The sequence below is a fragment of the Rattus rattus genome, chromosome 15 (genome assembly GCF_011064425.1).
Source record: "Rattus rattus isolate New Zealand chromosome 15, Rrattus_CSIRO_v1, whole genome shotgun sequence".
Taxonomy (NCBI): Eukaryota; Metazoa; Chordata; class Mammalia; order Rodentia; family Muridae; genus Rattus; species Rattus rattus.
Window position 1 is genome coordinate 60,792,499 of NC_046168.1, and position 27,768 is coordinate 60,820,266.

The window sequence follows — 27,768 nt, forward strand, 5'->3', positions numbered from 1 at the left end:
GAGCCCCCTCCCTCCCCCCTCCGGGCGCCTGGTACTACACATGCGCCGTGCGGCCCGGCGCCATGTTGGGTCGGTTTGAAAGCGAGCGCGGGCGTCTCGCCCGCCCGCGGGGGCGGAGGAAATAGCGGTCCCGAGGAGGGCGGTGTCGCGCTCCGGGATGCTTTGTCGTGTGGTCCCGTTTGGGAAGGGCGTGGGCTTCCCGCCGAGAGTCTGGAACTGTGCGTTTTAAAAAAGTGTCCCGGTGAGCCATCTGCGGGGAGCACCGCGTCCTTCCGCAGCAGGAGGGAGACCCTGGTGCTGGGCGGCGGGACGGAGGGGGGAAGATCTTCCCAAGGAGGGCACTGGATGGAAAAAGAGTAGGGACGTCCCGGGGTGCGGTGACCCGAGGGACCCCGTGCGTGCGGGGGCCGTTGTCACTCAGCATCCACTGCGGGCCCCGGCTGCTGCGGGATGAAGGTCTTAACCCAAGGCCATGTCTGTGTCCCCACGCACAGGGACGCTGCCACCCCGGAGCCAGCAGGAAAGCCACACCCAGCACACACGGATGGCCCAACTCTTTGCAGCCCAGAGCCTGCCAAGATCAGTGTTCGGGACCCGTCGACGCGCCCCTTTGCAGGATAAACCAGAGCAGCGGTTTCCAAGAGTTGTGCTCCACTTCCTGAGCGTTCGTCTCCCTGGCACCCTTGACACAGTCGACTGTGTTTTGTATCGAGTTGGTTGAAGTTTCTTGCCCTAACTTTTACCATTCAACAGGATGGTTGTAATTCGGGAGATCGAAGCCGGAGCTTGCGAAGGGCATGGTAAGCTATATGGTATTTACTTAAAATGTATGTAATTGGGAACCGTCCTGTGACCGAAATGGGAGGGAGGGGGTCATAAACAGCTTTAAAAATGTTGATAATTGTTGGAAGCAGGGGTAATTGTTGGAAGCAGGGGTGTAGGTGTACAGGGGTTTCTTAAACTCTTCTACTTCTGTATGGACTTAAAACTTGCCAAAAGAATTGCGGGTTTTCTTTTTGGTCATGAAAGTGGAGATAACTCTCACCCACTTGGTAAGAATTAAATCCAACCAACAGCTCTCCCTTTGACGATGTTGCTTGTTGTTGTTGGTGAAGTAAAATTGGCATCCTGATTTGTGACATAAAACGTTATCCAAGTGGGTTTAGTTGAGCCAGTTTAAAGATTCGTAAGAAGGATAAAGCATAAAATTAACTTTGTCCAGTTACAGCAGAGCCCTCAGGAACGGAGAAGAGCTTTGTCTTACATTCTGCTGCCACTCCCCAAATGCTACCTTCTCCCTCAGCCCCAGAATGCTAGGAAGATAGGCAGGAGCTATTACGGCACTGTCTCCTTAATTAGAACATTTGTTATATTTTAAAGTCAAATTTGACATTGCTATTACCATATCAAACAAAGAATATACAAAGTTACAGCCAGAATCGAACTATTGACATTGCAACATTGTAGCATGTATCACTACCTGTGTGTGAAGTTTTTTAGTACAGAGAATCCTTCAATTCTGATGACTATTATGTCCTGAATTGATACATGTCTATCTCATTGTTTACAAAAGTAGATATTACTACTGTGCCACCAACTCTCCCAATTTTACTAGAAAAACATAAAGCTGATCACATCGAATGAATTTCCAAACCAGTTGAGCTTTCTTAAGAAGGTGAAAATTTTTAAGAATTGAAACTACAGGACCTGGAGAAAGGCAGTGGTTAAGAGTGGCTGCTTTCCCAGAGGTCACAGGTTCAATTCCTGGCACCCACATGTTGACTCACAACTGTCTGTAGCAGCAGTTCCATGGGATATGCAGCCCTTTTCTGACCTCCCTAGGCAACAGGCATACATGTAGTACGCAGACATAAGTGTAGGCTCAATACTTGTACACATACGATTATAAAAATTAAAATGCACCGAGCATATGAAAAGTGAAGAGGAGATTCTCGACATTTTTAAAAAAAGGCTTATATAGCTAGCCTGCTGGGAAATAAAAATTTTAGTTTAATTTTTTGTATATATTATTTTGCCTTCTAAAGTTATTTTTGGCTAAAGTTTCATATTGATGCTTATTTCTAATGCTTTATTTAATGGCTTAAAAATTGATTGTCAGCTATCTGTAATGCATGTCAGTAGGCTTAGAAGACTTAAAAATAGTGTGTACCTATTGGAAACGTTAGGTGCTGTGATGTCATAAAGTAGATCACCATAATGAAGGACTGTCCACAGTAGCTTTTAGGACTCTAAAACAAGTACATTTTCCTTGGTATTCCTTTTATATTGGCAGATAATTTTTATCTGTATATTTCCAAGCACATAGTAGGTGCTCAAATTTTTTTCCTAAGTCATTCATGAATGACTAACAGTAAAGATAATAGGAAACTTTCAGTGCTTACTTAGGATTATCCATTATCAATAATTAATTTTAATCCTGAAAAACTTCATTTACATATTTAATAATTTATATTGCCTATCATCATAATTCATGGCCACTGTCACATTTGTTTCTGTATTGTAGTATTTAATGGAAATGAATAACTCATCTTGGGAAAGCAATGGCGAAATTAAACACAAAGCACAGAGTTTGTTCTCGGAAATCTTCAATATCTTCTCTCCTGGCAAGCTGCAGCCTGAGTGGTAGTAGTTCCTGCAGTTCCGACAGCTCGTTTCAGTACAAGGACCAACTGTACAGCTCTGCTTCTGAGGCGCTGCAGGCCTACATTGATGATTTCGACTTAAGCAGAGGACATCCTGGTGCAAACACTGACAAAGTGAACATTGTTGGTGAGGTTGGTAACCGGCCGCAATTTTCCAGCTGTGTGCTTACACCAAACAATGGTAGGCTTTATTCTTTATGCTTGCTTGAACTCTTTTATGTCCAGTGATTTAACATACTTGAGAGAGGTGCCTTAGAAAGTCGGACCTTTTGTTATTTTGAAAAAACCCTTATATTGCTGAAGTCTTGATATTTTGTAAAATGTATTGTCTACTTGTCATGATCCCAGGAGTTTTTTGCTAAGATCTTTTGTCCTCAGAGAGGACACAGGTAAATATAATTAACAGTAGAAAGTGGCTGATCCTAAAGCCATTTTTCTGTGGTATGATAGAAAGAGCACTGATACTTTTGTCTTAAGAAGCTATTAAATAGGGCTGGAGAGATGGCTCAGTGGTTAAGAGCACTGACTGCTCTTCCAGAGGTCCTGAGTTCAAATCCCAGCAACCACATGGTGGCTCACAACCATCTGTATTGAGATCTGATACCCTCTGCTGGTGTGTCTGAAGACAGCTACAGTGTACTCATATACATAAAATAAATAAAATTAAAAAAAAAAAAGCTATTAAATAGGGCTGGAGAGATGGCTCAGAGGTTAGGAGCACTGACGGCTCTTCTGGAGGTCCTGAGTTCAGTTCCCAGCAACCACATGGTGGCTCACAGCCATCTGTAATGAGATCTGATGCCCTCTTCTGGTGTGTTTGAAAACAGCTACAGCATACCTGCATAAATAAATAAATAAAGCTTTAAAAAGTTTTATTAAAAAAAAAAAAAAAGAAGCTATTAAATAATCCCGATCTTTCTGAGTTTATATTTGCTCAATTTCAGCTGGTGAAATAGGAATATTATTTTTACCATCTGTATTCTGTGGAATAATAATTATGATATACTAAAAGTTTGTCCTTCATAAAGCCTCACGAAGACAAGTCTGGAAAATGAATTTATAGACTCGACTGAACACTAAAGAGTGGTAGCGTGGGAAGAGTGTGGATGATTTGTTTACTCGCAGAGAGAACCAGATAGCATTCTCTGTGGCGGTGCCATGGCAGGGTTGGGAGCAGAGAAAGCAGATTGTCTTCCCACCTACTTTAATAGTTTTCTCTGTTGCTGACTGTGACTGCTAAGGATAAAGGTGAGTCTGGGTGGAGAAAGTTGAAGAAACAGTAAGAGAAGCCACAGATTTAGCGGACTGATGTGACGTATAGAAACTAAATACTGAAGAGGTATGAAAAAGCATGTGCTATATTTACCAGTTTATACGTTTAAGATTTCTATTCAAAACTAATGGTAAAGGGGAAGCCCCAAACCAATTCCTAAATGTAATTCGCGTTTCTGCTGACTATTATATATGATAAAAATAGACAGAACTGTCTTTGTTTTTCAGCATTGGCAAATCTTGATGACAAACGGCACTTTAACCCCTTATACTATAGAAGAGAGACTATTAATGACATGGACTCCATTAGCCTAACAACCGATGATTTGTTAAGACTTCCAGCAGATGGATGCTTTTCCTTCACTCATGTTACATCTGATCACCGACAAAAGAAGAAAAGCAAGAAATACATTGGAAGACAGGATTCACTGGACATTAAAGATAGTCCGAGTTTTTATGCTCCTAAGATCAAGGATAATACACTTCCTCCTTATGTATATACAAATATAAATGGAAAGAAGTGTGGTAGGCCCAGAACCCCAAAACCTATTCATAGAAAAAGTAAATGTGTTTCGGAATCATCTTTATCTTTCCCTAAAGAATCATCTCTCAAGGACCGTTCAGAGCACAGTCTTGAAAAGAATTATCCAAGATGGCTCACTAGCCAGAAATCTGACCTGAATGTCTCAGGGGTAACTAGTGTACCTGATTTTAAGTATCCAATTTGGCTCCATAATCAAGACTTGCTACCTGATGCAAATACTCCAAGGGTGTATAAATTATTTCATGAAGATGCATGTCACCCTATACATAGTTACCAAACACAAAGAACAACTCAGCCTTTAAATAAAGTAGATTGTCTTGAGTACTCTTTTGAGCCTTCAAACGTTACAGATTCCTTTAGTGAGTATAAAGGATTAGTTAATGAATTTAAATGTCAGTGTGACAATCCACTGCTCCCCGGACAGTCCCAAAAGCCATTCTGTGGTAATATTTTGTTTTTAGTTTTTTATTTTAAAACAGGATGTGTTAAAATGTAATATACTCTGTAGAAGTTTTATGATGTACTAACACTTTTAGAGTATATATGATCTTTAGTATTCTAAAGCTATTAAAGTCTTTATATCTGTTTTCCTTGCTTAAATTATCACACTTTATCCTAATTTGTTGTTATAGATGTATACATTCCCAATGTTTTACTTCCTGTTGACTGTGAGATATTTTGAGATTTCTATTTTTTTTTTCTTAAAGAGTGTTTTTAAAATTAGGTGACAAAATTGAATTGCTCATCCTAAAGGCTAAGAAGAATCTCAAACAGTCTACTGAAGACTTAGCGAAGCCTGTGGAAAAGGACGACAGTCCTTGCTCCTTAGATAAACTTGAAGCAGAGCGAACCTGGGAAAATGTCCCTGTTACTTTGTAAGTAAGTGACATTGTTTAGTGTACCAAATGACAAGTATTACGTCAACATCAGATGTGCTTTGCACATAACTTAATGATTAATGGTGGCATGATTTAGCTTTCGTATGGCTTAAGATGCATTTTTCAAGTGTTACTGTGAGATAATACAATGTTTCATGTACTTCCATAAAATAAATGCTGCATGGCGTTAAACTATCTATAATGAATATATGTGAAACTATGCATACATGTAAAATGGAACCTGCGTAAACATTTATTTTGCAAATGGAGTAGTGCTATTGACTTTCCTGTTAAATGTTCTCTTCCCAGCCTCTGTTACTCATGTCTTGTTACATTTTGATTTTCTCTTTTGGTTACTGCTTTCCTGAGATGGCAGTACCTTTTGAGACATGGTCTGTTGCAGTTCCTAGGGCTCTTTTCATTTGTACACTCAGCCTTCCTATGGCAGTGTTTCTTGGAATAATTTAAAAAGTGCCTACACACCTAAGATGAGTATTTTACTCACTGGAACTTACATAAAAAGAGTATTTTCATATTTGCACTTATCAGAAATGCAATTTTGGTAAGTAATATTTATGTCTCAGGCTCTAATAATTGATTATATTTTATAATTCTGTATCCTGTTTTCTTTCTTGAGACAGTGTCATACTCTGTAGCCTAGGCTGGCCTTCAACTCTTAGTCCTCCTCCGTCAGCCCGGGAAGTACCTGGATTCCTTTGGCTTGTTTCTCAGTTGGGTACTTTGATGCCAACGCTGACTGTCATCTTCATTTCTTACTTTCTTGCTTTGATAGTAGTGTAAGTTCTCTAATTTTAAAGATAGAGAAATAACAGTTCCATAGAGTTGTTGAGAGGATTCAATTTGAAAATGGAAGTACTGAGGCTAGTACTGAGGCTAGTACTGAGGCTAGCTTCCGACTGGGGTGAGCTGTCTATGAATCCTGTGGTGTCGGTGATTGCTCATAAGACTTGTCTTTTTTGTTTTATTTCTCATGCTACACCCATATGTTTTTTAAAAGATTTGTAGCTAGCTCACTTATTTAATGCCCTTTATTTTTTTGTTTCCTAATCAGTCATTGCGTGAGTAAAAGAATAGCTACAATGCTTATTTTATAGTCGTGACCAAATGAGGAGTAAAGTCAGAGCGGAGCTGAGGAGGAGTGGGCTTAGAAACGCATTTACTGTAGGCGTTTGCAATTAGACTGTACTACTTGCATTTTATATGAGTAATATTAATGGTTTGACCCAGTAACTCGCACCCAGCACTTCAGTTTTGGAGTGTCAACTCACAAGTACTGTGCTTGTAGGAAAAAAGAAAAGATGGACTGCTGAGAAGAGTAAACAGGTCTTAGGTGGAAACTGGCAAAGCGTTCCAGGATCAGACATCGTAAACAGGAAGTGTAGAGTTAGTGCTGTAAAGGGCGACTACATGCTGGGCAGCCGCCTCCGTGCGTAAGGTGCTTGCACACAGAGTAGAGTTTGGATCTGTAGCACCCAAGTTAGGAGCTGGCTATGGTGGTGTGAACCTGTAATCCCAGTGCCTGGGGAGGGACGGAGGGAGGGAAGGAGAGACAAGAGGACCTCTGGATCTTTTGGCAAACTAGTTTTGCTAAGTTAGAAAGCTAAAATTCAGTGAAAGACCTTCAGAAATTAAGATGGGTAATAAGACATGGGACACTGACCATGGTCCCGACGTGTACACACACACCACATGCATATACATACACATATGCCACACACACACACACCACATGCATATACATACACATATGCCCCCCCCACACACATACACACACAACACACATGCTCACCCCCCCACATACACACATACCACACACACATATACACACCACACACATACACATGCTACACATACACACATACCACATACATGCCCCCACACATACACGCATACCATACACACACACACACAGCACACACTACATACATATATACCACATACACACATACTACACACACACCACACACATATATATACATATATACCACATACACACATACTACACACACCACACACATATATACCATACACACTTACACACATGCCACATACCTATATATACACATAAAACAACATACACACATACACATATAAAACACACTAAAATGTAGAACTTAATAAAAATCAACCAAACTTTCTTTAAACAAATTTTGTTGTGAAATGTTAAAAGTAAAAGTAGGATAGTGTAATGAGCATGTTTGCCTGTGTCTTCAGTGTGGATATGTAAAACCATCTTGTTGAGTTGTGAGGGAAAAGACTACCCAGACTAAGAAAAAGCTCATGTCAAGGTGTAAATAAAATATGTCAACTAAGAACTGCTTCTTGAAATAATTAATTAGCATGCAGCGTTTAAAGCGTTCTATAAAGGTTACTAGATACTGTGTTTAAGTTATAAATATATAATGATATGTAAAGAGCTAGGATAATTTCGTTTATTTTTGTGATAAATACAGTTTAATTTGGAAAGTTCTTATTTTCGCCATGAGTAATCCTTAGTACTCAGAATATCAAGGAAGAAGTGATTATTGAATGACTAAATATGTAAGGTGCATAGAGAATTATTTAACAACACCTCCGAGATAAGGACAATGGGTGCAGATACTCAGGATTAGACTGGATTAGACAGGATTGGGACTGGGATCAGAATTTTCAGTTTGGAGTTTAGATTTTAAAAATTAAATCTTAAGGCTTGGGGATTTAGCTCAGTGATAGAGCGCTTGCCTAGCAAGCGCAAGGTCCTGGGTTCTATCCCCAGCTCAAAAAAAAAAAAAAAAAATCTTTCCTCAGTTTTCCCACATTAATAATAGTTCTGAGGTGGGTTTGTCCCGTTGTCTCCTGGGAGAATGAAACTACCACTTAAGTAGGTCTCTTCAGAGTTTGAAGCTTTCTGTTATCACTAGTAAAGAATTTGGTATGTTATGCATGGCACGGAGGGATGAACCCAGGGTCCCCTGCGTGCTTGGCTGGGACTCTACCACTGAGCTACCCTCCCAGCTTTCACTGTATTTACTTGGGAAGAGGTATTGTGACAAGCGAATGAGCTTTTGAAGTTATTCTATAGTTGGGCAGTTCAGTTGAGGAATAGTTTACTTTATATGTATTGTCTTTAAAGTCGGAAAGGACAAATAAAGGGACACAGAAGGGCTGAATTCTGGTATCAGGTTAGGGACAAGGTGGAGGACTTAATACCCAGCTTTAATATGAGTCATACCCATGACATTTATTTTTTGGTCACTACTAAAAAATTACTTTTAAGTGTGCACCTGTGTGTGTGTGTGTGTGTGTGTGTGTGTGTGTGTGTGTGTGTGTGTACGCATGCACTCACATGGGTTGTATGTACGTGGGTTGTATAAGATGTGGATGCTGGAGAAGCATGGGGTCCCATACAATAGCAGCAAGGACTCTTGCCTACGCTATCCCTGTAGCCTCGCTAGTTTTTAAGGGAAAACTTTTGAATTCTATCATGCCTACTTTTAAAATTACCGTTTGTATCCTTTAAATCCCGTGTAGCAAATCTCCTGTCCCTGTTAAAGCTGATGACAGTCCTCAACAAAATTCCAGGACACAGTGTCTTGAGGACTTTTTAAATGATTGTAATCAGGTGAGTAAACCTAATGATTATATTAGAAAGTCTGTAGTTAAATTGTGCATACTGATTTCTCTTACTCAATATTCTAAAACAGCAAACAGTTCCTGGATTCATTTTCCCCAACATATCCAAAACCTACAACTATTTTCAGGATATTTAGTATTTTAAAGTATAAGAAGTTAGTATTTTGAGGACTTTTAGTACTGTAAAGTATAAGACGCTGGAGTCGCATTGTACATGTAGCTTGGACTGTCATTACAGCTTTTTTCTGGAAAACAAAGGAGACCATTGTGGGGAAATGATCTTGCTTTGTAGGCTAGTTGATCACTGAGGCTTGAATTTCTCCAGTACTAATACATATTACAATAATGTAAATTTTTAGCTTATTTTACAAAGTCAGTTTCTGTGTCTTATAAATCAAGTTATATGCATGCATTGAAGAAATGATACATGATTTGAGCTAAAAGTACAAGTACACCTGACACGTTCCAGGATTGTCAGAGTGAGTCAGATTAGCTCTGACAGAAGGGTAAGAAGGTGGCAACATGGCCAGGAGATCTGAGAAGCAGCAAATGCCCTGTGAAGAGCATGTTAGAAGACCAAGAGAAGGAGCAGTGACCTCGCTGGGGAGACTGCTGCAGCCTCCAGAATAGTAGAGCAGTGAATTGGGTAGGGTACGTACCTTGGAGGTGATCAGCAGTTGTCCCATTTGAGATGTCTTGGAATCCAAGGTATTTTAGCCAGGCAGCTAGGTGATGGCGTTAGTAGAGGAACATTGGTAGAGGAACAAATCTGAGTAGACTTTTTGAGGTTTGGCATAGGTCCTAGATAGTACTCCCCTATCCATACTCCGTCTCTCCGCACAGTATCTCTTTCCTTTGCCGTAGAGATGCCCATACAATCTCATTTATCTTGGACGTGTTGCTTCAAGTCCTGTCTTTCTGCATGTGTGACCTTTCTTTTTACATGTGAGTCTTGTGAGTCTAACTCTCCCTTCTGGTGAAATGTTTCAATTTCAAGGAAACCTCTATCCTTCAGCAGTAACAGTGAGAAGAGAGGACACACTGTAACATCAGCCATATTAAGCTGTCCGAGATAGAGAGATACAGTTAGAGTGACTAAAGCCTATCAGTATGGCCGGTAACCACAGGAGGGGGAACATGCTAGCAGGCGGAACATTCCTCACAGAATGGTGAGATAGGTGTAGGGCAGCAAATGCGTGAGGGGGGCGAAGCAGGTAAACTAGAGCAGGAAAGGTAAGGGGCAGACTAGGGGAGAAGGTTTTAGAAGGAAACAGAAAAGACCCAGAAACTAACAAACAAATAATAAAGTGGAAGAAAAAATGAAAATGATTTCCCAATAATGAAAAATTCATAAGTAAAATTAGATAAAGTAACAACAAAAATATTAAAGGCTTTTCTTAAATAAGACAAAGTCAAAACAGTACTAAATATAATATAAGGAAAGGGGAAACATGAGGCAAAACAAAGAAAAAAGAAAAGTTGTCTTATACTGAAAAATACACAAAACTAGATAAGTATATTAAGGAGAGTAAAAAAGTAGAGATATAAACTAAAACTGGGAGCTAAAGAACAGTAAAGAGAGAGAAGCATGGAATAAAAGAAAGGAAAAAAGAAAAGACGTTAAAATTGGACATGACAGTTGCTTTCTGGGCTGTCAGATATTGGAGGCTGTTTCATGGGGTCGAGGGTCAGTTGGGCTTGAGAACTCCTGGCGTCTCCTATGGTTGGTGCTGGTGTTGACCTTGTGTTGGACAAGGGTGGGTTGTCTACTAGACTTGTCTGTATTATCGTCCCTGTGCTGTGTGCAGCAGGGGCCTCTGCTGCTGGTACTGAGTTGCTCTCTCTCTAGCTACTCTCACTCCTCCTTTCTCCAAGTGGTAGACATTCTAGCTGGCAGGCACTTATCAGATAGTATTGGAGAACAGAGAGTAGTTATTTGTATAAACTGATGACTTAAACATTAGTCATTCTGTTGGGGAGATATGATTATGGATATTAAATAGTTTGCTGGAGCTTCAAAGTCCTTGGCCTGTGTAGCAGTAAATTTCATCACTTCTGAGGTTTTTTTTTCAGTCGCTGACCTCAGACTCTGGACTGTCAGACTCCAAGGTTTTTCTCAGTTGATGAACTAAGGGCAGGTCTCCTCCCTCCTCCCTGCACCATTTACTACCTGGGTTAAACCAGCTGATGTCTGATTTTGTTTTTGTTTTTGTGTTTTTTGTTTTCTTGTTTTTGGCTTATGAGTAGATTGGACCTCTTGTTCTCCCTAAAACTCTGGTGTCTATTTCAGCAGTGGTTGAATTTAGGCTCCCTTACTTGTGATGGTTTCCTGTTCTCGGGCTCCCAGGTTATCTTAGTTAAGCAGAAGGTGCTCTGGGAGCTTGAATGAGAATGACCCCGTATTCTCATGTGTTTGACCACTTGGTCCTCAGTTGGCGGAACTGTTTGGGAAGGATAAGGAGATGTGGCCTTTTGGAGGAGGTGTATCATCTCCACTCCTGGGGGTTGAGCTTTGAGATTTCCAGAGACTGACTGCGTTTGCTCTCTGCCTCCTACTTGTAGCTTCTGGGAGCTCTCGCCCTCTGACACTGTAAGCCCAAATAAACAGTTTCTCTTATAAGTTGCCTTGGCTGTGGTGTCTTATCACAGCAGTGGGAAAGTAAGACTAGGGCAGTGCTCTGTCAAGATGCCAGTGCAGGAGGAGTGCTCTCTGTTGTTAACACACTTTCAACCATTTCTGAAGTTCGTGAGAGCCAATGTTGTCCTGTGGGTAGGACTGTTCTGTGTCTCACTGAGAGGAACTGTCGTATCTTTGATGAAGGTTTGTTTCCCTACTCCTGCCAGAGGGCTGTGTGGTTCTGCTTACTTCTTTCAACACCGAGTTACCCTCTGTTTCTGCACTGCTCCGCTCCACATGCCAGTCTTTGCTCGTCTCTTTGGAATAGGGTCTATTTCTAGCCCTGATACTTCTCCATAACCAGCTCACGTGGAGTCAGCTGTCAGTCTGTTACTTAGAAGTTTATAGTTTTGTGTGTGTGTGTGTGTTTATATATGAAACATTACTGAATCAGGAACAAAATATTTCCCCAAACACTATTAAATTTCAGTAGTAAGTCTCAGAATATTGAATAGGTTCTGATTTTAAGCCTAACTGGATCCTTACACTGCTGCTTTTTTCCTCTGAGGTTTTATTTTATTGTCGTAAAGTATACATGCCATAAATCTGCCATGTTAATTCATTTTAAGTATATGCTTCGGTGACATTTTAGTAGCGTGATATTATTTTAAAGATCACCAACAACTGTCTCTAGAGCCTTTTCATCTTCCTAAGCTAAAGTGTATTACCGTGCGAGCACTGATTTCCCCTTCTTCTCCACACCTCCTGACTAAAGAAGTGTCTTGGTTTTTGTAACTATAAAGTAGCCACTGGGGAAGTTCATAAGAAACGTCATGAGCAGTGGAGCTCAGAAGGTGGAAGTTCCAGGCCAGCATGGGGTATAAATTCCCACATAGGCAAATAAATTAAAATCCTGTAAGACTGTCTGCAAACCGTCACCCTGCGGTATAGGTAAGCACTGAGGTGTTTTTCATCATGCAAAGGGAGTATGGCGGTGGTTAGGTCTTTAAGTGGAAGGCGCTAAAGAGGTAAAAAAACAACATCTCTGTGTGAAAACATACAGACAAGCACACATTTGACTTAAAACATAGTTTTAAATTTAATATCTGTATCAGAGGAGAGTATTTCTAGATTAGCTTATTTAACATGATTTCTGGTTTCACCATTTTCTTGGCAAAATGTAATGGTTTTATTCATTTTTCCTTATGTCTGCATAAGACTTCGTTGTATTTATATTCCACATCTTCTTTCTGTATTCAGCCATAGCTGGGCATCAAGGTTGGCTCTGTTTCCTGGCTGTGTGAATAGTGCGGCAGTAAGCTTGAGTGAGCGGATACTTCTGTGGCGTGCTGACGCACTTCTTTGGATACGTAACCAACAGTCATGTAGCCGGGTTATCAGTCTTGCGTTTTCAGTTTGTGAGGGATAATCATTTCATTTCCACAGTGACTGAACAATTTGACATTTTCACAAGCTAGTGACTAAGGCTTTCTTCTCTTTTCTCAACCAGTGAAAACATAATTGAAATCTTGAAATCTAGTTCTCACTTAGTTGATAACTTTCTTTAGATATTGGAAAAGAACATTTCAAAAGCTGTGGATTTAAAGGTATTATGTAAATGCGTAATATTCATTTTAAAGACCCAAGAATTAGGACTCTGTCAATGCTCACTACAAGACGAAGCTTCCCTGAGAGTGGCTTAGGTCTATGGTTATAACCATGTGTTTGGAAAGCAGTTGCACAGTTCCGCTCTTAGCGGAGTAACAGTAGTAAAGCTATGTCTTGACCTGTGGCCTCCTCTAGCTGTCAGCTGTTGGTCAGATATCGTGAAGGCCCCGTCTATGGAGCATCCCTCAAGGTCAGTCAGAAAGCACTAGTCGGTAGCAGCCATGCTACTGCGACACCATAGATGAATCTTTTCTGTCAGGTTAGTATTGCAGCTTGCAGGGTCCAGGCTATGTAAGACCACAGACAGACGATTTGATTTTTAAGACACCAATTTTAATGCATTGTCTTGCTTTTTACATTCATTCTATGTTGAGGAATATTATACAATGTACTATTTTCCTTTTATATCTAATGGTTGATTTTCTTATTTCATTTAACTTTAGAGCTCGACTTTATCTGGAGGCAAACATCATGGTCCTGTGGAGGCCTTGAAACAGATGTTGTTTAACCTTCAAGCAGTACAAGAAAGTTTTAATCAGAGTAAGAGTACAGAGCCAGAAGAAAAGATTAAACAAGTAAGCACAACCTTAGGAACTGAGAGTCGTGTTATTTCTTCATGCTAGTGGCAGGATACATGACAGAAACATGGTTTATCTTGGCTTGTAGTTTCTTAGATTTCAGTCCATAGTCTTTGGTTCCTCTGAATTCTGCACTCACAGTGAGGCAGAACACGAAGGCCGCAGGAGCAGTGGTGTCTGGGAGTAGAATGGGGAGGCTGTGCATCCCATGAACCTCCTGAGAGTGAGAGAGGTAAGGGCTGGATACCAGTGTGAGCGTCAGCAGCAGGCTCTGTGAGCACGGCCTCCACGCTGTAGCCTTCCGAATAGTTCACCCGTGGGGGATCAGCACTTGAGCTGTGGGATCATTCTGTATTCACGGTTAGATCAGACTTGATCAGAATCGTTTTAGACATACGTGTAGTTGTCTGTAGATGATCATGTCAACACAGTACACGAGAAATGGTTTCACTCCCATCTAGTACTAGTAGATTTACATTTCTAAAGCTTGATTTCACTGTTCTGCTTCCGAGCTGTTGTTTCTGTTTATTTCATGCTTCTGTGCAACATCTTATTTAGAGATGCTGCTGCCATGTTTTAGAAACGGCAGCAGTGCCCTCTCTGCACGTCCTACAGAATTACTCTTGTGTGGCCTCTCACAACACAGACGCTTCCTAGCGCTTTTGTGAAACCCAGACGATGTTCTTAATGTTAGGCTTCTCCACCTTTGTATCAGAATAGCAAATCTATTTTTATTATGTGTTTATTGGCATTTCTGAGTATAAAACATTTTTTAAAAATTGAGTATTTTTAGAAATTTTGAAAAATGTGTTTTTGCTTCATGTAGCAGATGAATTTTCAAAGTACAGAACTATAGAATTTAAATTCTCTTATATGTACTTGTGAATTCTAACTGGCACTTAAAACAAGTGAAAAACAAAATTTGGATATTTTGATGTAATATATAAGTATAGATTATTGAATTGTTAAGTTAAGCTTATTAATGTATATCTACCTTATATAGGTATTTTTTTGTAGTGAGAACATTTAAAAATCTATAAGTACCATAGTTACACAGTAGCTATCTTGAACTTGCCCCCTTCTGGGTGTGATATCATATTCTTACCCACGGTTCATTTGTCATCACTTGATCCTTTAATCTTACTCTGTGGTCCAGTGACATCAGAAGTAGCTCAGTGGTTAAGAAGGCAGGCTCTCACAGAAGACCTAAATATAGTTCCCAGCACCGTGTAGGATGGCTCACAACTGCCCGTAACTCCAGCCCCGGGGCTTTAGGAATGGGACTTTTTAGATTCCACGTAAGTGAGATCTTGACTATTTGATTTGGCTCACCTTCCTGATCAGTTTTCCTGCCATTCAGTAGAACGTTACAATAGTCAGAGAGCATTACATCTGAGTGAGTCAGCCTTATATCTCACAGTCTGTGTCAGTTTTGCTCCGACACTCCACTCATAGCTGTAACCCAACCTTCATTTGCTCTCTTAAACATCACTGACAGGTAGCCTTGCCTGTTAAGGTGTAATTTCCAGGCAGTGTGGTTCCTTAATGGGCATGTGCTTAGAAGCATGTTTTAGGAGCAGTAAGCAGTAAGTCAAAGAAGTTTTAGAATGAAGGAACAGTGAAAGTATTAATTGCTCTTCAAAAAATAGTTTGGTACAATGTATCGAGTATTTCAATTGTTTTTGTGTCTTTTGGATTTAATAATAGGTGTCAGAGGATGATTTTTCTAAACTGCAGATGAAGGAAAACATGATTCCTATTACTCGGTCTCTTCACAAGTAAGTATTGTTTACTATTTTGGACACGAATCCATTTTAGTTATTCCTTTGACAGAAGTTAGGGTGGAATTCAGTAGTTCCCAGAGTAAATGTGTGGTAGGCATACTTAAGGTTCTTGTAGCACATATTTTATTTTAAAATGTGATATGTGTATTTATGTAGTTTTTATGTGTGCTTTTATGCATGTAGAGGCTAGAGGTCAACATCGAGTGTCTTTCTTATTCATGGAGTGCATTATTTTTTAAGAATATTGCTTGCTCTTAAACCTGTGCAACTTATTTATTTAAATAGTCCTAACGGCTGAAAAGATGCGCTAGGACATACATACAAGCTGTAATGGATATGACTGGGTCTGATTCTCTCTGTATTTCAGAATAAAAGCTGAAATTCGAGATATTTAGTAAGATGTGGATATCCTGTAACAATAATAAGCCATGAAATGAGTCCATCTAGTCACAAATGCATCATTATTCAATGTATCTGAGGCTGGCAAGATGGTTTGGTAGGTACGAGCACCGTCTGCCAAGCCTGGTGATCTGATCTCAATTCTTGGAACCTATGTAGTGGAAGGGCAAAACCATTCCTACAACTTGTTCCCGGTCTTCTACACAAATGCTGTGTGTGTGTGTGTGTGTGTGTGTGTGTGTGTGTGTGTGTGTGTGTGTGTGTGTGTGTGTGTGCCTTTTATAGTAAGGTACATTTATCTTCCTTAGTCAGAATGTCCTAAATAAAAATGTAGTGAATACTACAAGTTGTTTCTATCGTCAGGCAATATGGTTCTTTATGTTTGCATTTGGTTATAAAGATATGAGGTAAGGTGGTCTCTGCGCCTTGGGAGGAATGGGTGTGATATAGATGCCTCGTATTTTCTTCACGTTAGCCAGATGTGGGTCTCTGTGTTAATCACCGTCTGCTACAGAATGGTCTCTGATGAGGACTGTGAGGTGGGTCATTAGGAGTCGCCGTAATACCACGCACAGTTAGAAGAGCAATAGGAATGGTTCCCCCAGGGCCTGTGGAGCCGGGAGGTTTTGCTATAATGGACAGTGTAGGAGTTATCCCCTGCACCCTCTCCTACCTCACCCACCTGGCATTCCCCTACACTGGGGAATCGAGCATTCATAAGACCAAGGGCCTCTTCTCCCATTGATGCCAGACAATGCCATCCTCTGCTACATATGCAGATGGAGCCATGGGTCACTCCATGTGTACTCTTGGGTTGGTGGTTTAGTCCCTGGGAGTTCTGGGGGATCTGGTTGCTTGATATCGTTGTTCTTCCTATGGGGTTACAAACCACTTCAGCTCTTTCAGTCCTTTCTCTAACACTTCCTTTAGGGATCGCTGTGCTCAGTCCAATGGTCAGCTACAAGTATCCTCATCTGTATCAGTAAGACTCTGGTAGAGCCTCTCAGGAGACATCCATATCAGGCTCCTGTCAGCAAGCACTTCTTGGCATCCTCAATAGTGTCTGGGTTTGATGTCTGTATATGGGATAGATTCCCAGGTGGGGCAGTCTCTGCATGGCCTTTTCTTCAGTCTCTGCTCCGCACTTTGTCCTCATATTTTCTTTAGACAGGAGCCATTCTAGGTTGAAAATTTGGAGATGAGCGGGTGGCCCTGTTCCCCAACCGGGGGCCTTGCCTAACCTCAGGATATGGTCTCTACATGTTCTCCCTTCCCTTTGTTGGGCATTTCAGCTAATCTCATCCACATAGGTTCTGGGAGCCTCTTGCTTTCCTAGCATTTGGGACGTGCTGGTGGCTACCCCCCAGTTGCCCATCCCCATTGCTACACACCTCTGTTCAAATTCCTGACCCTCTGTATATCATCCATTTGATTTGATGTTGGCTACTGGTTTGCTGTACATTGCTTTTACTATGTTTAGGTATGGGCCTTGATTTCCTGATCTTTCCAAGACTTTTACCATGAAGGGGTGTTGAATTTTGTCAAATGCTTTCTCAGCATCTAATGAGATGGTCATGTGTTTTTTTTTTTCTTTGAGATTGTTAACATAGTGGATTATGTTGATGGATTTCCATATATTGATCCATCCCTGAATCCCTGGGATGAAGCCTACTTGATCATGGTGGATGGTTGTTTTGATGTGTTCTTGGATTCAGTTTGCGAGAATTTTATTGAGTATTTTTGCGTCAATATTCATAAGGGAAATTGGCCTGAAGTTCTCTTTCTTTGTTGGGTCTTTGTGTCGATTAGGTATAAGTGTAATTGTGACTTCATGGAACAAATTGGGTAGTGTTCCTTCTGTTTCTATTTTGTGGAATAGTTTGAAGAATATTGGTATTAGGTCTTTGAAGGTCTGATAAAATTCTGTACTACACCCATGTGGTCCTGGGCTTTTTTTGTTGGGAAACTTTTAACGACTGCTTCTATTTCTTCAGGAATTATAGGACTGTTTAGATGGTTTATCTGATCCTGATTTAACTTTGATACCTGGTATCTGTATAGAAAATTGTCCATTTCATCCAGATTTTCCAGTTTTGCTGAGTATAGGCTTTTGTAGTAAGATCTGATAATTTTTTTTAATTTCCTCAGTTTCTGTTATGTTTCCCTTTTCATTCATGATTTTGTTAATTTGGATACTGTCCCTGTGCCCTCTGGTTAGTTTGGCTAAGGGTTTATCTGTCTTGTTGATTTTCTCAAAGAACCAGCTCCTGGTTTTGTTGATTCTTAGTGTAGTTCTTTTTGTTTCTACTTGGTTAATTTCAGCCCTGAGTTTGATTACTTCCTGTCGTCTACTCCTCTTAGGTGTATTTGCCTCCTTTTGTTCTAGAGCTTTTAAGAGTGCTGTCAAGCTGCTAGTGTATGCTCTCTCCAGTTTCATTTTGGAGCCACTCAGAACTGTGGTTTTTCCTCTTAGCCCTGCTTTCATTGTGTCCCATGAGTTTGGGTATGTTGTGCCTTCATTTTCCTTAAATCCTAAAAAGTCTTTAATTTCTTTATTTCTTCCTTGACCAAGTTATCATTGAGTAGAGCGTTGTTTAGCTTCCATGAGTACGCGGGCTCTCTGTCATTTTTGTTGTTGTTGAAGACCAGCCTTAGTCCATGGTGATCTGATAGGATACATGGGATCATTTCAATCTTCTTGTATCTGTTGAGGCCTATTTTATGACCAGTGGTCAATTTTATGGTCAGTTTTGGAGATGGTACCATGAGGTGCTGAGAAGATGGTATATTTTTAGTTTAAGGATGAAATGTTTATAAATATCTGTTAAATCCATTTGGTTCATAACTTGTGTTAGTTTCACTGTATCTCTGTTTTCTTTGTGTCCGTGATGTGTCCATTGATGAGAGTGGGGTGTTGACGTCTCCTACTACTCTGTCGGGTGCAATGTGTGCTTTGAAGTTTAGTAAAGTTTCTTTTATGTGTGCGGGTGCCCTTGCATTTGGAGCATAGATGTTCACAATTGAGTTTTCCTTTGATGAGTATGGAGTGTTCTTCCTTATCTTTTGGTTGAAAGTCAATTTTCTTTGATATTAGAATGGCTACTCCAGTTTGTTTCTTGGGACCATTTGCCTGGAAATTTTTTTCCAGACCTTTACTCCGAGATAGTTTCTGTCTTTGCCACCGGGGTGTGTTTTCTATATGCAGCAAAATCCTGGGTCCTGTTTATGTATCCAGTCTGTTGGTCTATGTCTTTTTATTGGAGAATTGAGTCCATTGATGCTAAGAGATGTTAAGGAATAGTGATTGTTGCTTCCTGCTATGTTTGTCCTTAGAGGTGGTTATGTCCGTGTGGCCTCTCATTTTGGCTTTGTTGAAAGATTGCTTCTTTGCTTTTTTCAGGGTGTAGTTTCCCTCCTTGTGCTGGGGTTTTCCATCTATTACCCTTTGTAGGGCTGGATTTGTGGAGAGATATTGTGGAAATTTGTTTCTGTCATGGAATACCTTGGTTTCTCATCTGCCTTAACTGAGAGTTTTGCTAGGTGTAGTAGCTGTGCCTGGCATTTTTTTTTGTTAGCATCTGTATGACATCCACCCAGGATCTTCTGGCTGTCATAGTCTCTGTTGAGAGGTCTGGTGTAATTCTGATAGGTCTGCCTTTATTTGTTACTTGTCTTCTTTTTCTTACTGCTTCTAATATTCTTTCTTTGTTTCATGTATTTGGTGTTTTGTTCATTATATGATGGGAGGAATTTCTTTGATGGGCCAATCTATTTGGAATTCTGTAGGCTTCTTATATGTTCATGGGCATCTCTTTCTTTAGGTTAGGGATATTTTCTTCTCTAATTTGGTTGAAGGTCTGGTAAGTTGGGAGTCTTCGCTCTCTTTTGTACCTATTATCCTTAAGTTTCGTCTTCTCATTGTGTCCTGGACTTCCTGGATGTTTTGGGTTAGGAGCTTTTTTCCATTTTGCATTTTCTTTGACTGTTGTGTCAGTGTTTTCTATGGTATCTTCTGCCCCTGAGATTCTCTCTTCTATCTTCTGTATTCTGTTGGTGATGCTTGCATTTATGACTCCTGATCTCTTTCCTAAGTTTTCTATCTCCAGGGTTGTCTCCCTTTGTGATTTCTTTATTGTTTCTATTTCCATTTTTAGATCCTGGATGGTTTTGTTCAATTCCTTCACCTGTTTGGTTGTGTTTTCCTGTAATTCTTTAAGGGATTTTTGTGTTTCCTCTTTAAGGGCTTCTACCTGTTTACCTGTGCTGTCCTGTATTTCTTTAAGGGAGTTATTTATGTCCTTCTTAAAATCCTCTTTCATTATCGTGAGATGTGATTTTAAATCCAAATCTTGCTTTTCTAGTGTGTTGGGTATCCAGGATTTGCCGTAGTGTAAGAACTGGGTTCTTTTTTTTTTTTTTTATTAACTTGAGTATTTCTTATATACATTTGAATGTTATTCCCTTTCCGGTTTCGGGCAAACATCCCCTCCCCCTCCCCTTCCTTATGGGTGTTCCCTCCCAACCCTCCCCCATTGCTGCCCTCTCCCCAACAGTCTAGTTCACTAGGGAAGAACTGGGTTCTGATGATGCTAATTAATTCGCCTTGGCTTCTGTTTCTTAGATTCTCCCTTGCGCTTGCTGCTGGTCACCTGGTTATCTCCAGTGTTAGTTGGTCTTGCTGTTTCTGGCGCTTGTTAGCACTCCTCGAAGACCAGCTCTCTTCGGGGTTGAGGGTGGGGGAATGGAGTGCAGAGGGTTGTGGTCTTAGGTGCCTCAACACTCCTGGGAGAGCAGTTCTGTCCAGGCAAGATTTGGTATGGAGAGTTGTGTCACAGGGTAGCTCCTGGGTGCTGATGGAACCAGAAGGATCCTGTCTCTGGCTGCTCTGTGGTTCCTCTTTGGACTCTTGGTGGGTCCCTCTTTGGACAGTTGTTGGAGCAAAAGTGGTGGTCTCACCTGTGAGCTTTGGAGTGACAGTATGCATGGGAGACCAGCTCTCTTGGGGCGGGATTTGGGTATGGAAGGCTGTCTACAGCCTTAGCCGGGGCATAAATGGAGACCAGAAGAGAGATTTTAACTGACTTTAAGCCATATTTTTAAAATTGAAACTATCTTCACTATAAATATTAAATGAATTACATGCCTTGTTTCTATATGATTCATATAGCACGACAATAAAAATAATTTTTTTTACAGAGCTATTGGGAAAAGTATATGAAAAATGTCTTATTAAATATAATACCTGTGATACTATTTTTTATTAGGTTCTGGCAGATTACTAAAAATCAAATATTATATTTAAAGCAAATGTTTACAAAACACCAACTTATTTTACTTCCGACGTCAGTTTATAAAAAAGAGTTCTCAAAGTTTTATACTTTTTGTAGCTTAATTTCTTATAGTAACTTTCTTACAGTAACTTTGATATTTAAATGATATTATCATCATCTCTTGCTTTATATATTGGCTGTTCACTTCTCAGTATTTTTTTATAATGTATTTTTAATTTTTTTAATGAAGGGCCTTAGAACATTTATCTCGCCTGAGAGACCTGGTTGATGATACCAGTGGGAGACAGTCACCAAAGATGTGAAGAGGAAAATAAGCCTTCACCACAATAAAGAGTCACCACACAATGAGCTGTGTACTCTTTGCTGTTCCTTACACTGACAGAGTGAAATAAGTCATGTGCTACTCTCTGACTAGTGTACTTATTTCTAAGGATCTGAATGAAGTTGGGAATATTTGTTGGCCTGATTGTATATGATTATACATTGGATCTTCATACCAGAAGATCTTTAACATTCAGAAGTGGATCATCTCCCTTCTCGCCATTCACCTGGATTTAGTTTGTATCGACGTTCTTATCATTTGTCATGTAATTCTTCATTGTAAAGTCTTTAGCTTCTCCCCAGATCTTCTGAAGTTTAGATTTGAATGTGCGTGTACTGAATGTTTTCAGGAATACCTACATTGTTGTATCATAGGGGACATTCTGTTACTTCCGAAGTTTCATAAATTGGTTATTTAAGGTGACCTGTTGTAAATAGTTGTGACTCACTGTTTATGGAGTGTTCTTATTATGAAACCATGTAACCTTTTCATTTACTTAATTCAATTAATTGATTCTTTGTAAGATAATCTTGATAACACTTAACACTTGACAAGTCATTTTACAGAGTATATTTTGAATTTAATATTTGATATGAAGTTTCTCAGATTTTAGATTTGGATTAACCTCAACCAATTAAAAACTATGACGTTATGACAAATCTAAAACTAAACAAAAAATGAGTATAGAAAATCTAAAAACAATTATAATTTAAATCTATTTACTCTAGTCTTCCAAATTTATCTCTAGATAGAACTGAATAGAATTGTGCTTTGCAGGTTCTACTAAGCAGATATTAATATTAAGTAGAAAACATTTTCATCGAGAATGAAAGTTATGTAATAAAGCATAAAGAACGCATTTCAAAGCCTCATGAAATTATAGTGTATGGTCAAATACTGCAAAGTAACATTTTACCCAACTTTTTGATGAATAAATTTGTTATATAGAATTTCTAAGTATATATGGCTAAATACTTTTTTCATCTAGTAAGGCACTTTTGACATCAAATACAACCAAGTAGGCCCTGTCTTTTGTGTTCCCTGGCATTGAGGTTCCACCACAAGTCTCTGGCTAGGCGAGAAGCTCTTTACTCACATTAAGATCTCTCTGCTGCTGACACTCTGTTGTGTGGTAAGTTCTCCTGCCTGGTATTAAAAGGGAAGATTGTAACAGGATAAGCATCAGGTATGTCTGGGAGAGCCATTTTACCTAGTAAAATAGCCTAAAGGCAATTTGTAAAGAGAGATCTAGGTTATAAGTGCCAATATATTTGTCACACACAATACATACTATTCCTAGAAAGCATCAGAAAAACATGGTGCTGCAGTGACTAAGATTCTTTTGGTCAGTACTCTCTTTGCAAGAGCATTATCTCCAATACTAAATATAACCAGCTCACCCAAACCAAAGTACAACCTGCACTTTAAAGCACTTCATATTACCAAAGAAGCACTTGTTTCTTTATGGAGTAATTCAGCATTTACTTAAATAAAGAAATTGATTTAATAGGTTATTAATCCCAACGTGTGTGTGTGTGTGTGTGTGTGTGTGTGTGTGTGTGTGTGTGTCTGAGAGAGAGAGAGAGAGAGAGAGAGAGAGAGAGAGAACTAAAAAGCAAATGTTCATAAAGTTCGTCAAAGAAGTAGTTTAGCTGCATGTATAATTAATATTTTAAAGTTTTTTCTTCATAGAGTTTTGAAAGAAAATGGCAATATGGAGCTTACTGAATTGAGAATTTAAAGTAGATAAATTAGATTGAAAATGGATAAATGTAAAATTGTAACAGTTTGTTGCTCTTACTTTTAACGTTTATTGGGAAGATTTTTAAATTGGAGAAACGAAAAGGCTTCAGGTTTTCTAGTATAAAAATTTTTAACCAAAGGAGTGTTGTGGTGAGGTGGTGCACATCTTTAATTCCCGCACACAGGAGGCAGAGGCCGGAGACTCTCTGAGTTTGAGGCCAGCCTGGTCTACAGAGGGAGTTCCAGGACAGCTAGAACTGCCAGTGAGAGACCTTGTCTTTCAAGCAAAAAATAAAAAGGGAAAGGGCATGGAGAGATGGTGCTCTGAATACGGCGCTTGCTACGCATGCTTAACTCAGGTTAAAACAAACAAAAACAAGCGCAGTAGAGCATGGCTTGATCCTAGCCTCAGAAAGGCAGGGAGAAGAGAGTCAGTCCTGTGGCTTGCTGGCCAGCTCGTCTAGTGAGTAAGGTCCGTGTCAGAGATATTTCTCTAAAAATAAAGTAGACAAGCATCCCTGAGACATGACACGGGAGGCTATCCCTCACTTCTGTCTGCATGCGCTCACACTCACGCGATTTCATGCCGAGATCACGTGAACAACTGAACCAGTACTGAACAGCACTGTCTTATGTTCAAGGCGAGTTACCCGTTCAGCGCCATAGTTTCCTCACCACTGAGGAACCGTCTCCTTGAATTTGCTCTGGTATATGGTTCTGTAGTTAGGTTATTTCCTGCCAAAATTTATAAGTTGGGATTTTCTTGTACTTAATATTTTGTTATTTTGTATTTAATTGGTTAGACTAGTATCTTATATACATACAAATGAAAATTCTCAAGTATTAGAGCAATGACTCCACAGTTAAGAGCACACACTGCTCTTCCAGAGAACCTCAGTTTGGTTCCCAGCACCCAGGTTGGGCAGCTCACAACTGCCTATAATTCCAGTGCCAGAGAATCCAGTGCCTTGTTTTGGTCTCTGAGGGAGGACACCTGCACACATGTGGCAGTTACTCATGCTGTCAAACACACTTGAATAAGAATACTACTCTGTAAAATATTCTGAAGAAAAATCATATTTTTCCTGCATTTTGAATAAATGGATTTGCTCTAAATCGATTGATTTTATGTTTTTATTTTATCCTGTACATATATTTTAAATCTGTTTAGTGGAAGAAGTGCCGATGAGCACAGGGTTGACTCTTGGTGTTATAAATTCTGAGTTTGGACAATTGTGTGATAAGGAGCCACGATGATGTAAGCATCATGGTGTTTTTTTCCTTAAAAATCTGCTGTTGTCCTATTCATCTCCACCTCCACCCATGCAAAGCCATCTTGAAATGAGCTGCATCAGACCTACTTGAAACTTACTTCCTTTCTAATATTTCTGCTTCTGTTCTCAAACAGGATCAGAAGTTTTATAAGTATTACACCTGGATGAAACCATAAGCTTCCTGATTATTTGAACCCTGATTATTTGAACTTGAGATTTAAAAGTTTTTGGTATTTTGCATTTTACCAGATACTCAATCCATTTTACAGATGTAGAACTAAAGAACTAAATCTGGGCAGATCTTCCTGGTTGCTGCCACCGCGGAGAGCCCGTGGGCAGAAACCCGCGAGCAAACTTGAGCCTTGGGACCACAGGTAAGACTAACTTATCTGCTGCAAGTGACTTGCCTGGTGGAATCGGGACAACAGAGGCAGAATCCCTCTAGGACCAGGCACGTCCTGTGTTTACGGAAGTCCCACCCCAAGGGATCCCGGCCCGCAGCAGCTCTCTGCTCCCAGAACCCGTGGGAGAGATACCTTACCGCCTGGTCAGGTGGGCACTCCTGAGGCTGCAGAGCGGAAGAGACCACCAACACTGCCCACCCCTGCCCACATCCCTGACCCAAGAGGAAACTGTACAAGGCCTCTGGGTTCCTGTGGGGGAAGGCCCAGGAGCGGCAGGAGCCCTGCCTGAGACACCGGAACCTGAAGGAAACAGACCGGATAAACAGTTCTCTGCACCCAAATCCGTGGGAGGGAGAGCTAAACCTTCAGAGAGGCAGACACGCCTAAAACCAGAAGAGACTGCTCTCTGCACACATTACTGATTCCAGAGGAAAACACCGGAGGCCATCTGGAACCCTGGTGCACGGAGGCTCCCGGAAGAGGCGGCGCAGATCTTCCTCGGTCGCTGCCACCGTCTGAGACCCGTCACGCAGAACCCCGCGAGCGAACTTGAGCCTCGGGACCACAGGTAAAACTAACTTATCTGCTGCAAGTGACCTGCCTGGTGAACTCAAGGCACAGGTCCACAAGAACAGCTGAAAACCTGTAGAAAGGAAAAACTACAGGCCCGAAAGCAGAACACTCTGTCCCCATAACTGACTGAAAGAGAGGAAAACAGGTCTACAGCACTCCTGACACACAGGCCTATAGGACAGTTTAGCCACTGTCAGAAATAGCAGAACAAAGTAACACTAGAGATAATTTGATGGCGAGAGGCAAGCGCAGGAACCCAAGCAACAGAAACCAAGACTACATGGCACCATCGGAGCCCAATTCTCCCATCAAAACAAACATGGAATATCCAAACACACCAGAAAAGCAAGATCTAGATTCAAAATCATATATGACCATGATGCTGGAGAACTTCAAGAAAGACATGATGAACTACCTTAGAGAACAAGTAGAAGCCTACAGAGAGGAATCGCAAAAATGCCTGAAAGAATTCCAGGAAAACATAAATAAACAAGTAGAAGCCCATAGAGAGGAGACACAAAAATCCCTGAAAGAATTCCAGGAAAACACAATCAAACAGTGGAAGGAATTAAAAATGGAAATAGAAGCAATCAAGAAAGAACACATGGAAACAACCCTGGATATAGAAAACCAAAAGAAGAGACAAGGAGCTGTAGATACAAGCTTTACCAACAGAATACAAGAGATGGAAGAGAAATCTCAGGAGCAGAAGATTCCATAGAAATCATTGACTCAACTGTCAAAGATAATGTAAAGCGGAAAAAGCTACTGGTCCAAAACATACAGGAAATCCAGGACTCAATGAGAAGATCAAACCTAAGGATAATAGGTATAGAAGAGAGTGAAGACTCCCAGCTCAAAGGACCAGTACATATCTTCAACAAAATCATAGAAGAAAACTTCCCTAACCTAAAAAAAGAGATACCCATATGCATAAAAGAAGCCTACAGAACTCCAAATAGATTGGACCAGAAAAGAAACACCTCCCGTCACATAATAGTCAAAACACCAAACGCACAAAATAAAGAAAGAATATTAAAAGCAGTAAGGGAAAAAGGTCAAGTAACATATAAAGGCAGACCTATCAGAATCACACCAGACTTTTCGCCAGAAACTATGAAGGCCAGAAGATCCTGGACTGATGTCATTCAGACCCTAAGAGAACACAAATGCCAGCCCAGGCTACTGTATCCTGCAAAACTCTCAATTAACATAGATGGAGAAACCAAGATATTCCATGACAAAACCAAATTTACACAATATCTTTCTACAAATCCAGCGCTACAAAGGATAATAAATGGTAAAGCCCAACATAAGGAGGCAAGCTATACCCAAGAAGAGGCAAGAAACTAATCGTTTTGGCAACAAAACAAAGAGAAGAAAAGCACACAAACATAACACATCCAAGTATGAATATAACAGGAAGCAATAATCACTATTCATAATATCTCTCAACATCAATGGCCTCAACTCCCCAATAAAAAAGACATAGATTAACAAACTGGATACATAGCGAGGACCCTGCATTCTGCTGCCTACAGGAAACACACCTCAGAGACAAAGACAGACACTACCTCAGAGTGAAAGGCTGGAAAACAACTTTCCAGGCAAATGGTCGGAAGAAGCAAGCTGGAGTAGCCATTCTAATATCAAATAAAGTCAATTTTCAACTAAAAGTCATCAAAAAAGATAAGGAAGGACACTTTATATTTATCAAAGGAAAAATCCACCAAGATGAACTCTCAATCCTAAATATCTATGCCCCAAATACAAGGGCACCTACATACGTAAAAGAAACCTTACTAAAGCTCAAAACACATATTGCACCTCACACAATAATAGTAGGAGACTTCAACACCCCACTCTCATCAATGGACAGATCCTGGAAACAGAAATTAAACAGAGACGTAGACAGACTAAGAGAAGTCATGAGCCAAATGGACTTAACGGATATTTATAGAACGTTCTACCCTAAAGCAAAAGGATATACCTTCTTCTCAGCTCCTCATGGTACTTTCTCCAAAATTGACCATATAATTGGTCAAAAAACGGGCCTCAACAGGTACAGAAAGATAGAAATAATCCCATGCGTGCTATCGGACCACCACGGCCTAAAGCTGGTCTT

At 40.3% G+C, this 27,768-nt stretch overlaps 1 protein-coding gene across 1 annotated transcript; it reads left to right on the plus strand.

Annotated features, from left to right (window-relative positions):
- The first annotated feature begins 493 nt into the window (after window positions 1-493).
- C15H18orf54 (chromosome 15 C18orf54 homolog) lies at window positions 494-23,163 on the plus strand. Its single transcript, XM_032885685.1, has 8 exons — window positions 494-800; window positions 2,525-2,844; window positions 4,164-4,922; window positions 5,204-5,354; window positions 8,889-8,979; window positions 13,719-13,850; window positions 15,561-15,631; window positions 21,557-23,163. The coding sequence occupies exons 2-8, from the start codon at window positions 2,562-2,564 to the stop codon at window positions 21,627-21,629; spliced, it is 1,560 nt and encodes a 519-aa protein (XP_032741576.1). The 5' UTR covers window positions 494-800; window positions 2,525-2,561; the 3' UTR covers window positions 21,630-23,163.
- Window positions 23,164-27,768: the final 4,605 nt, after the last annotated feature.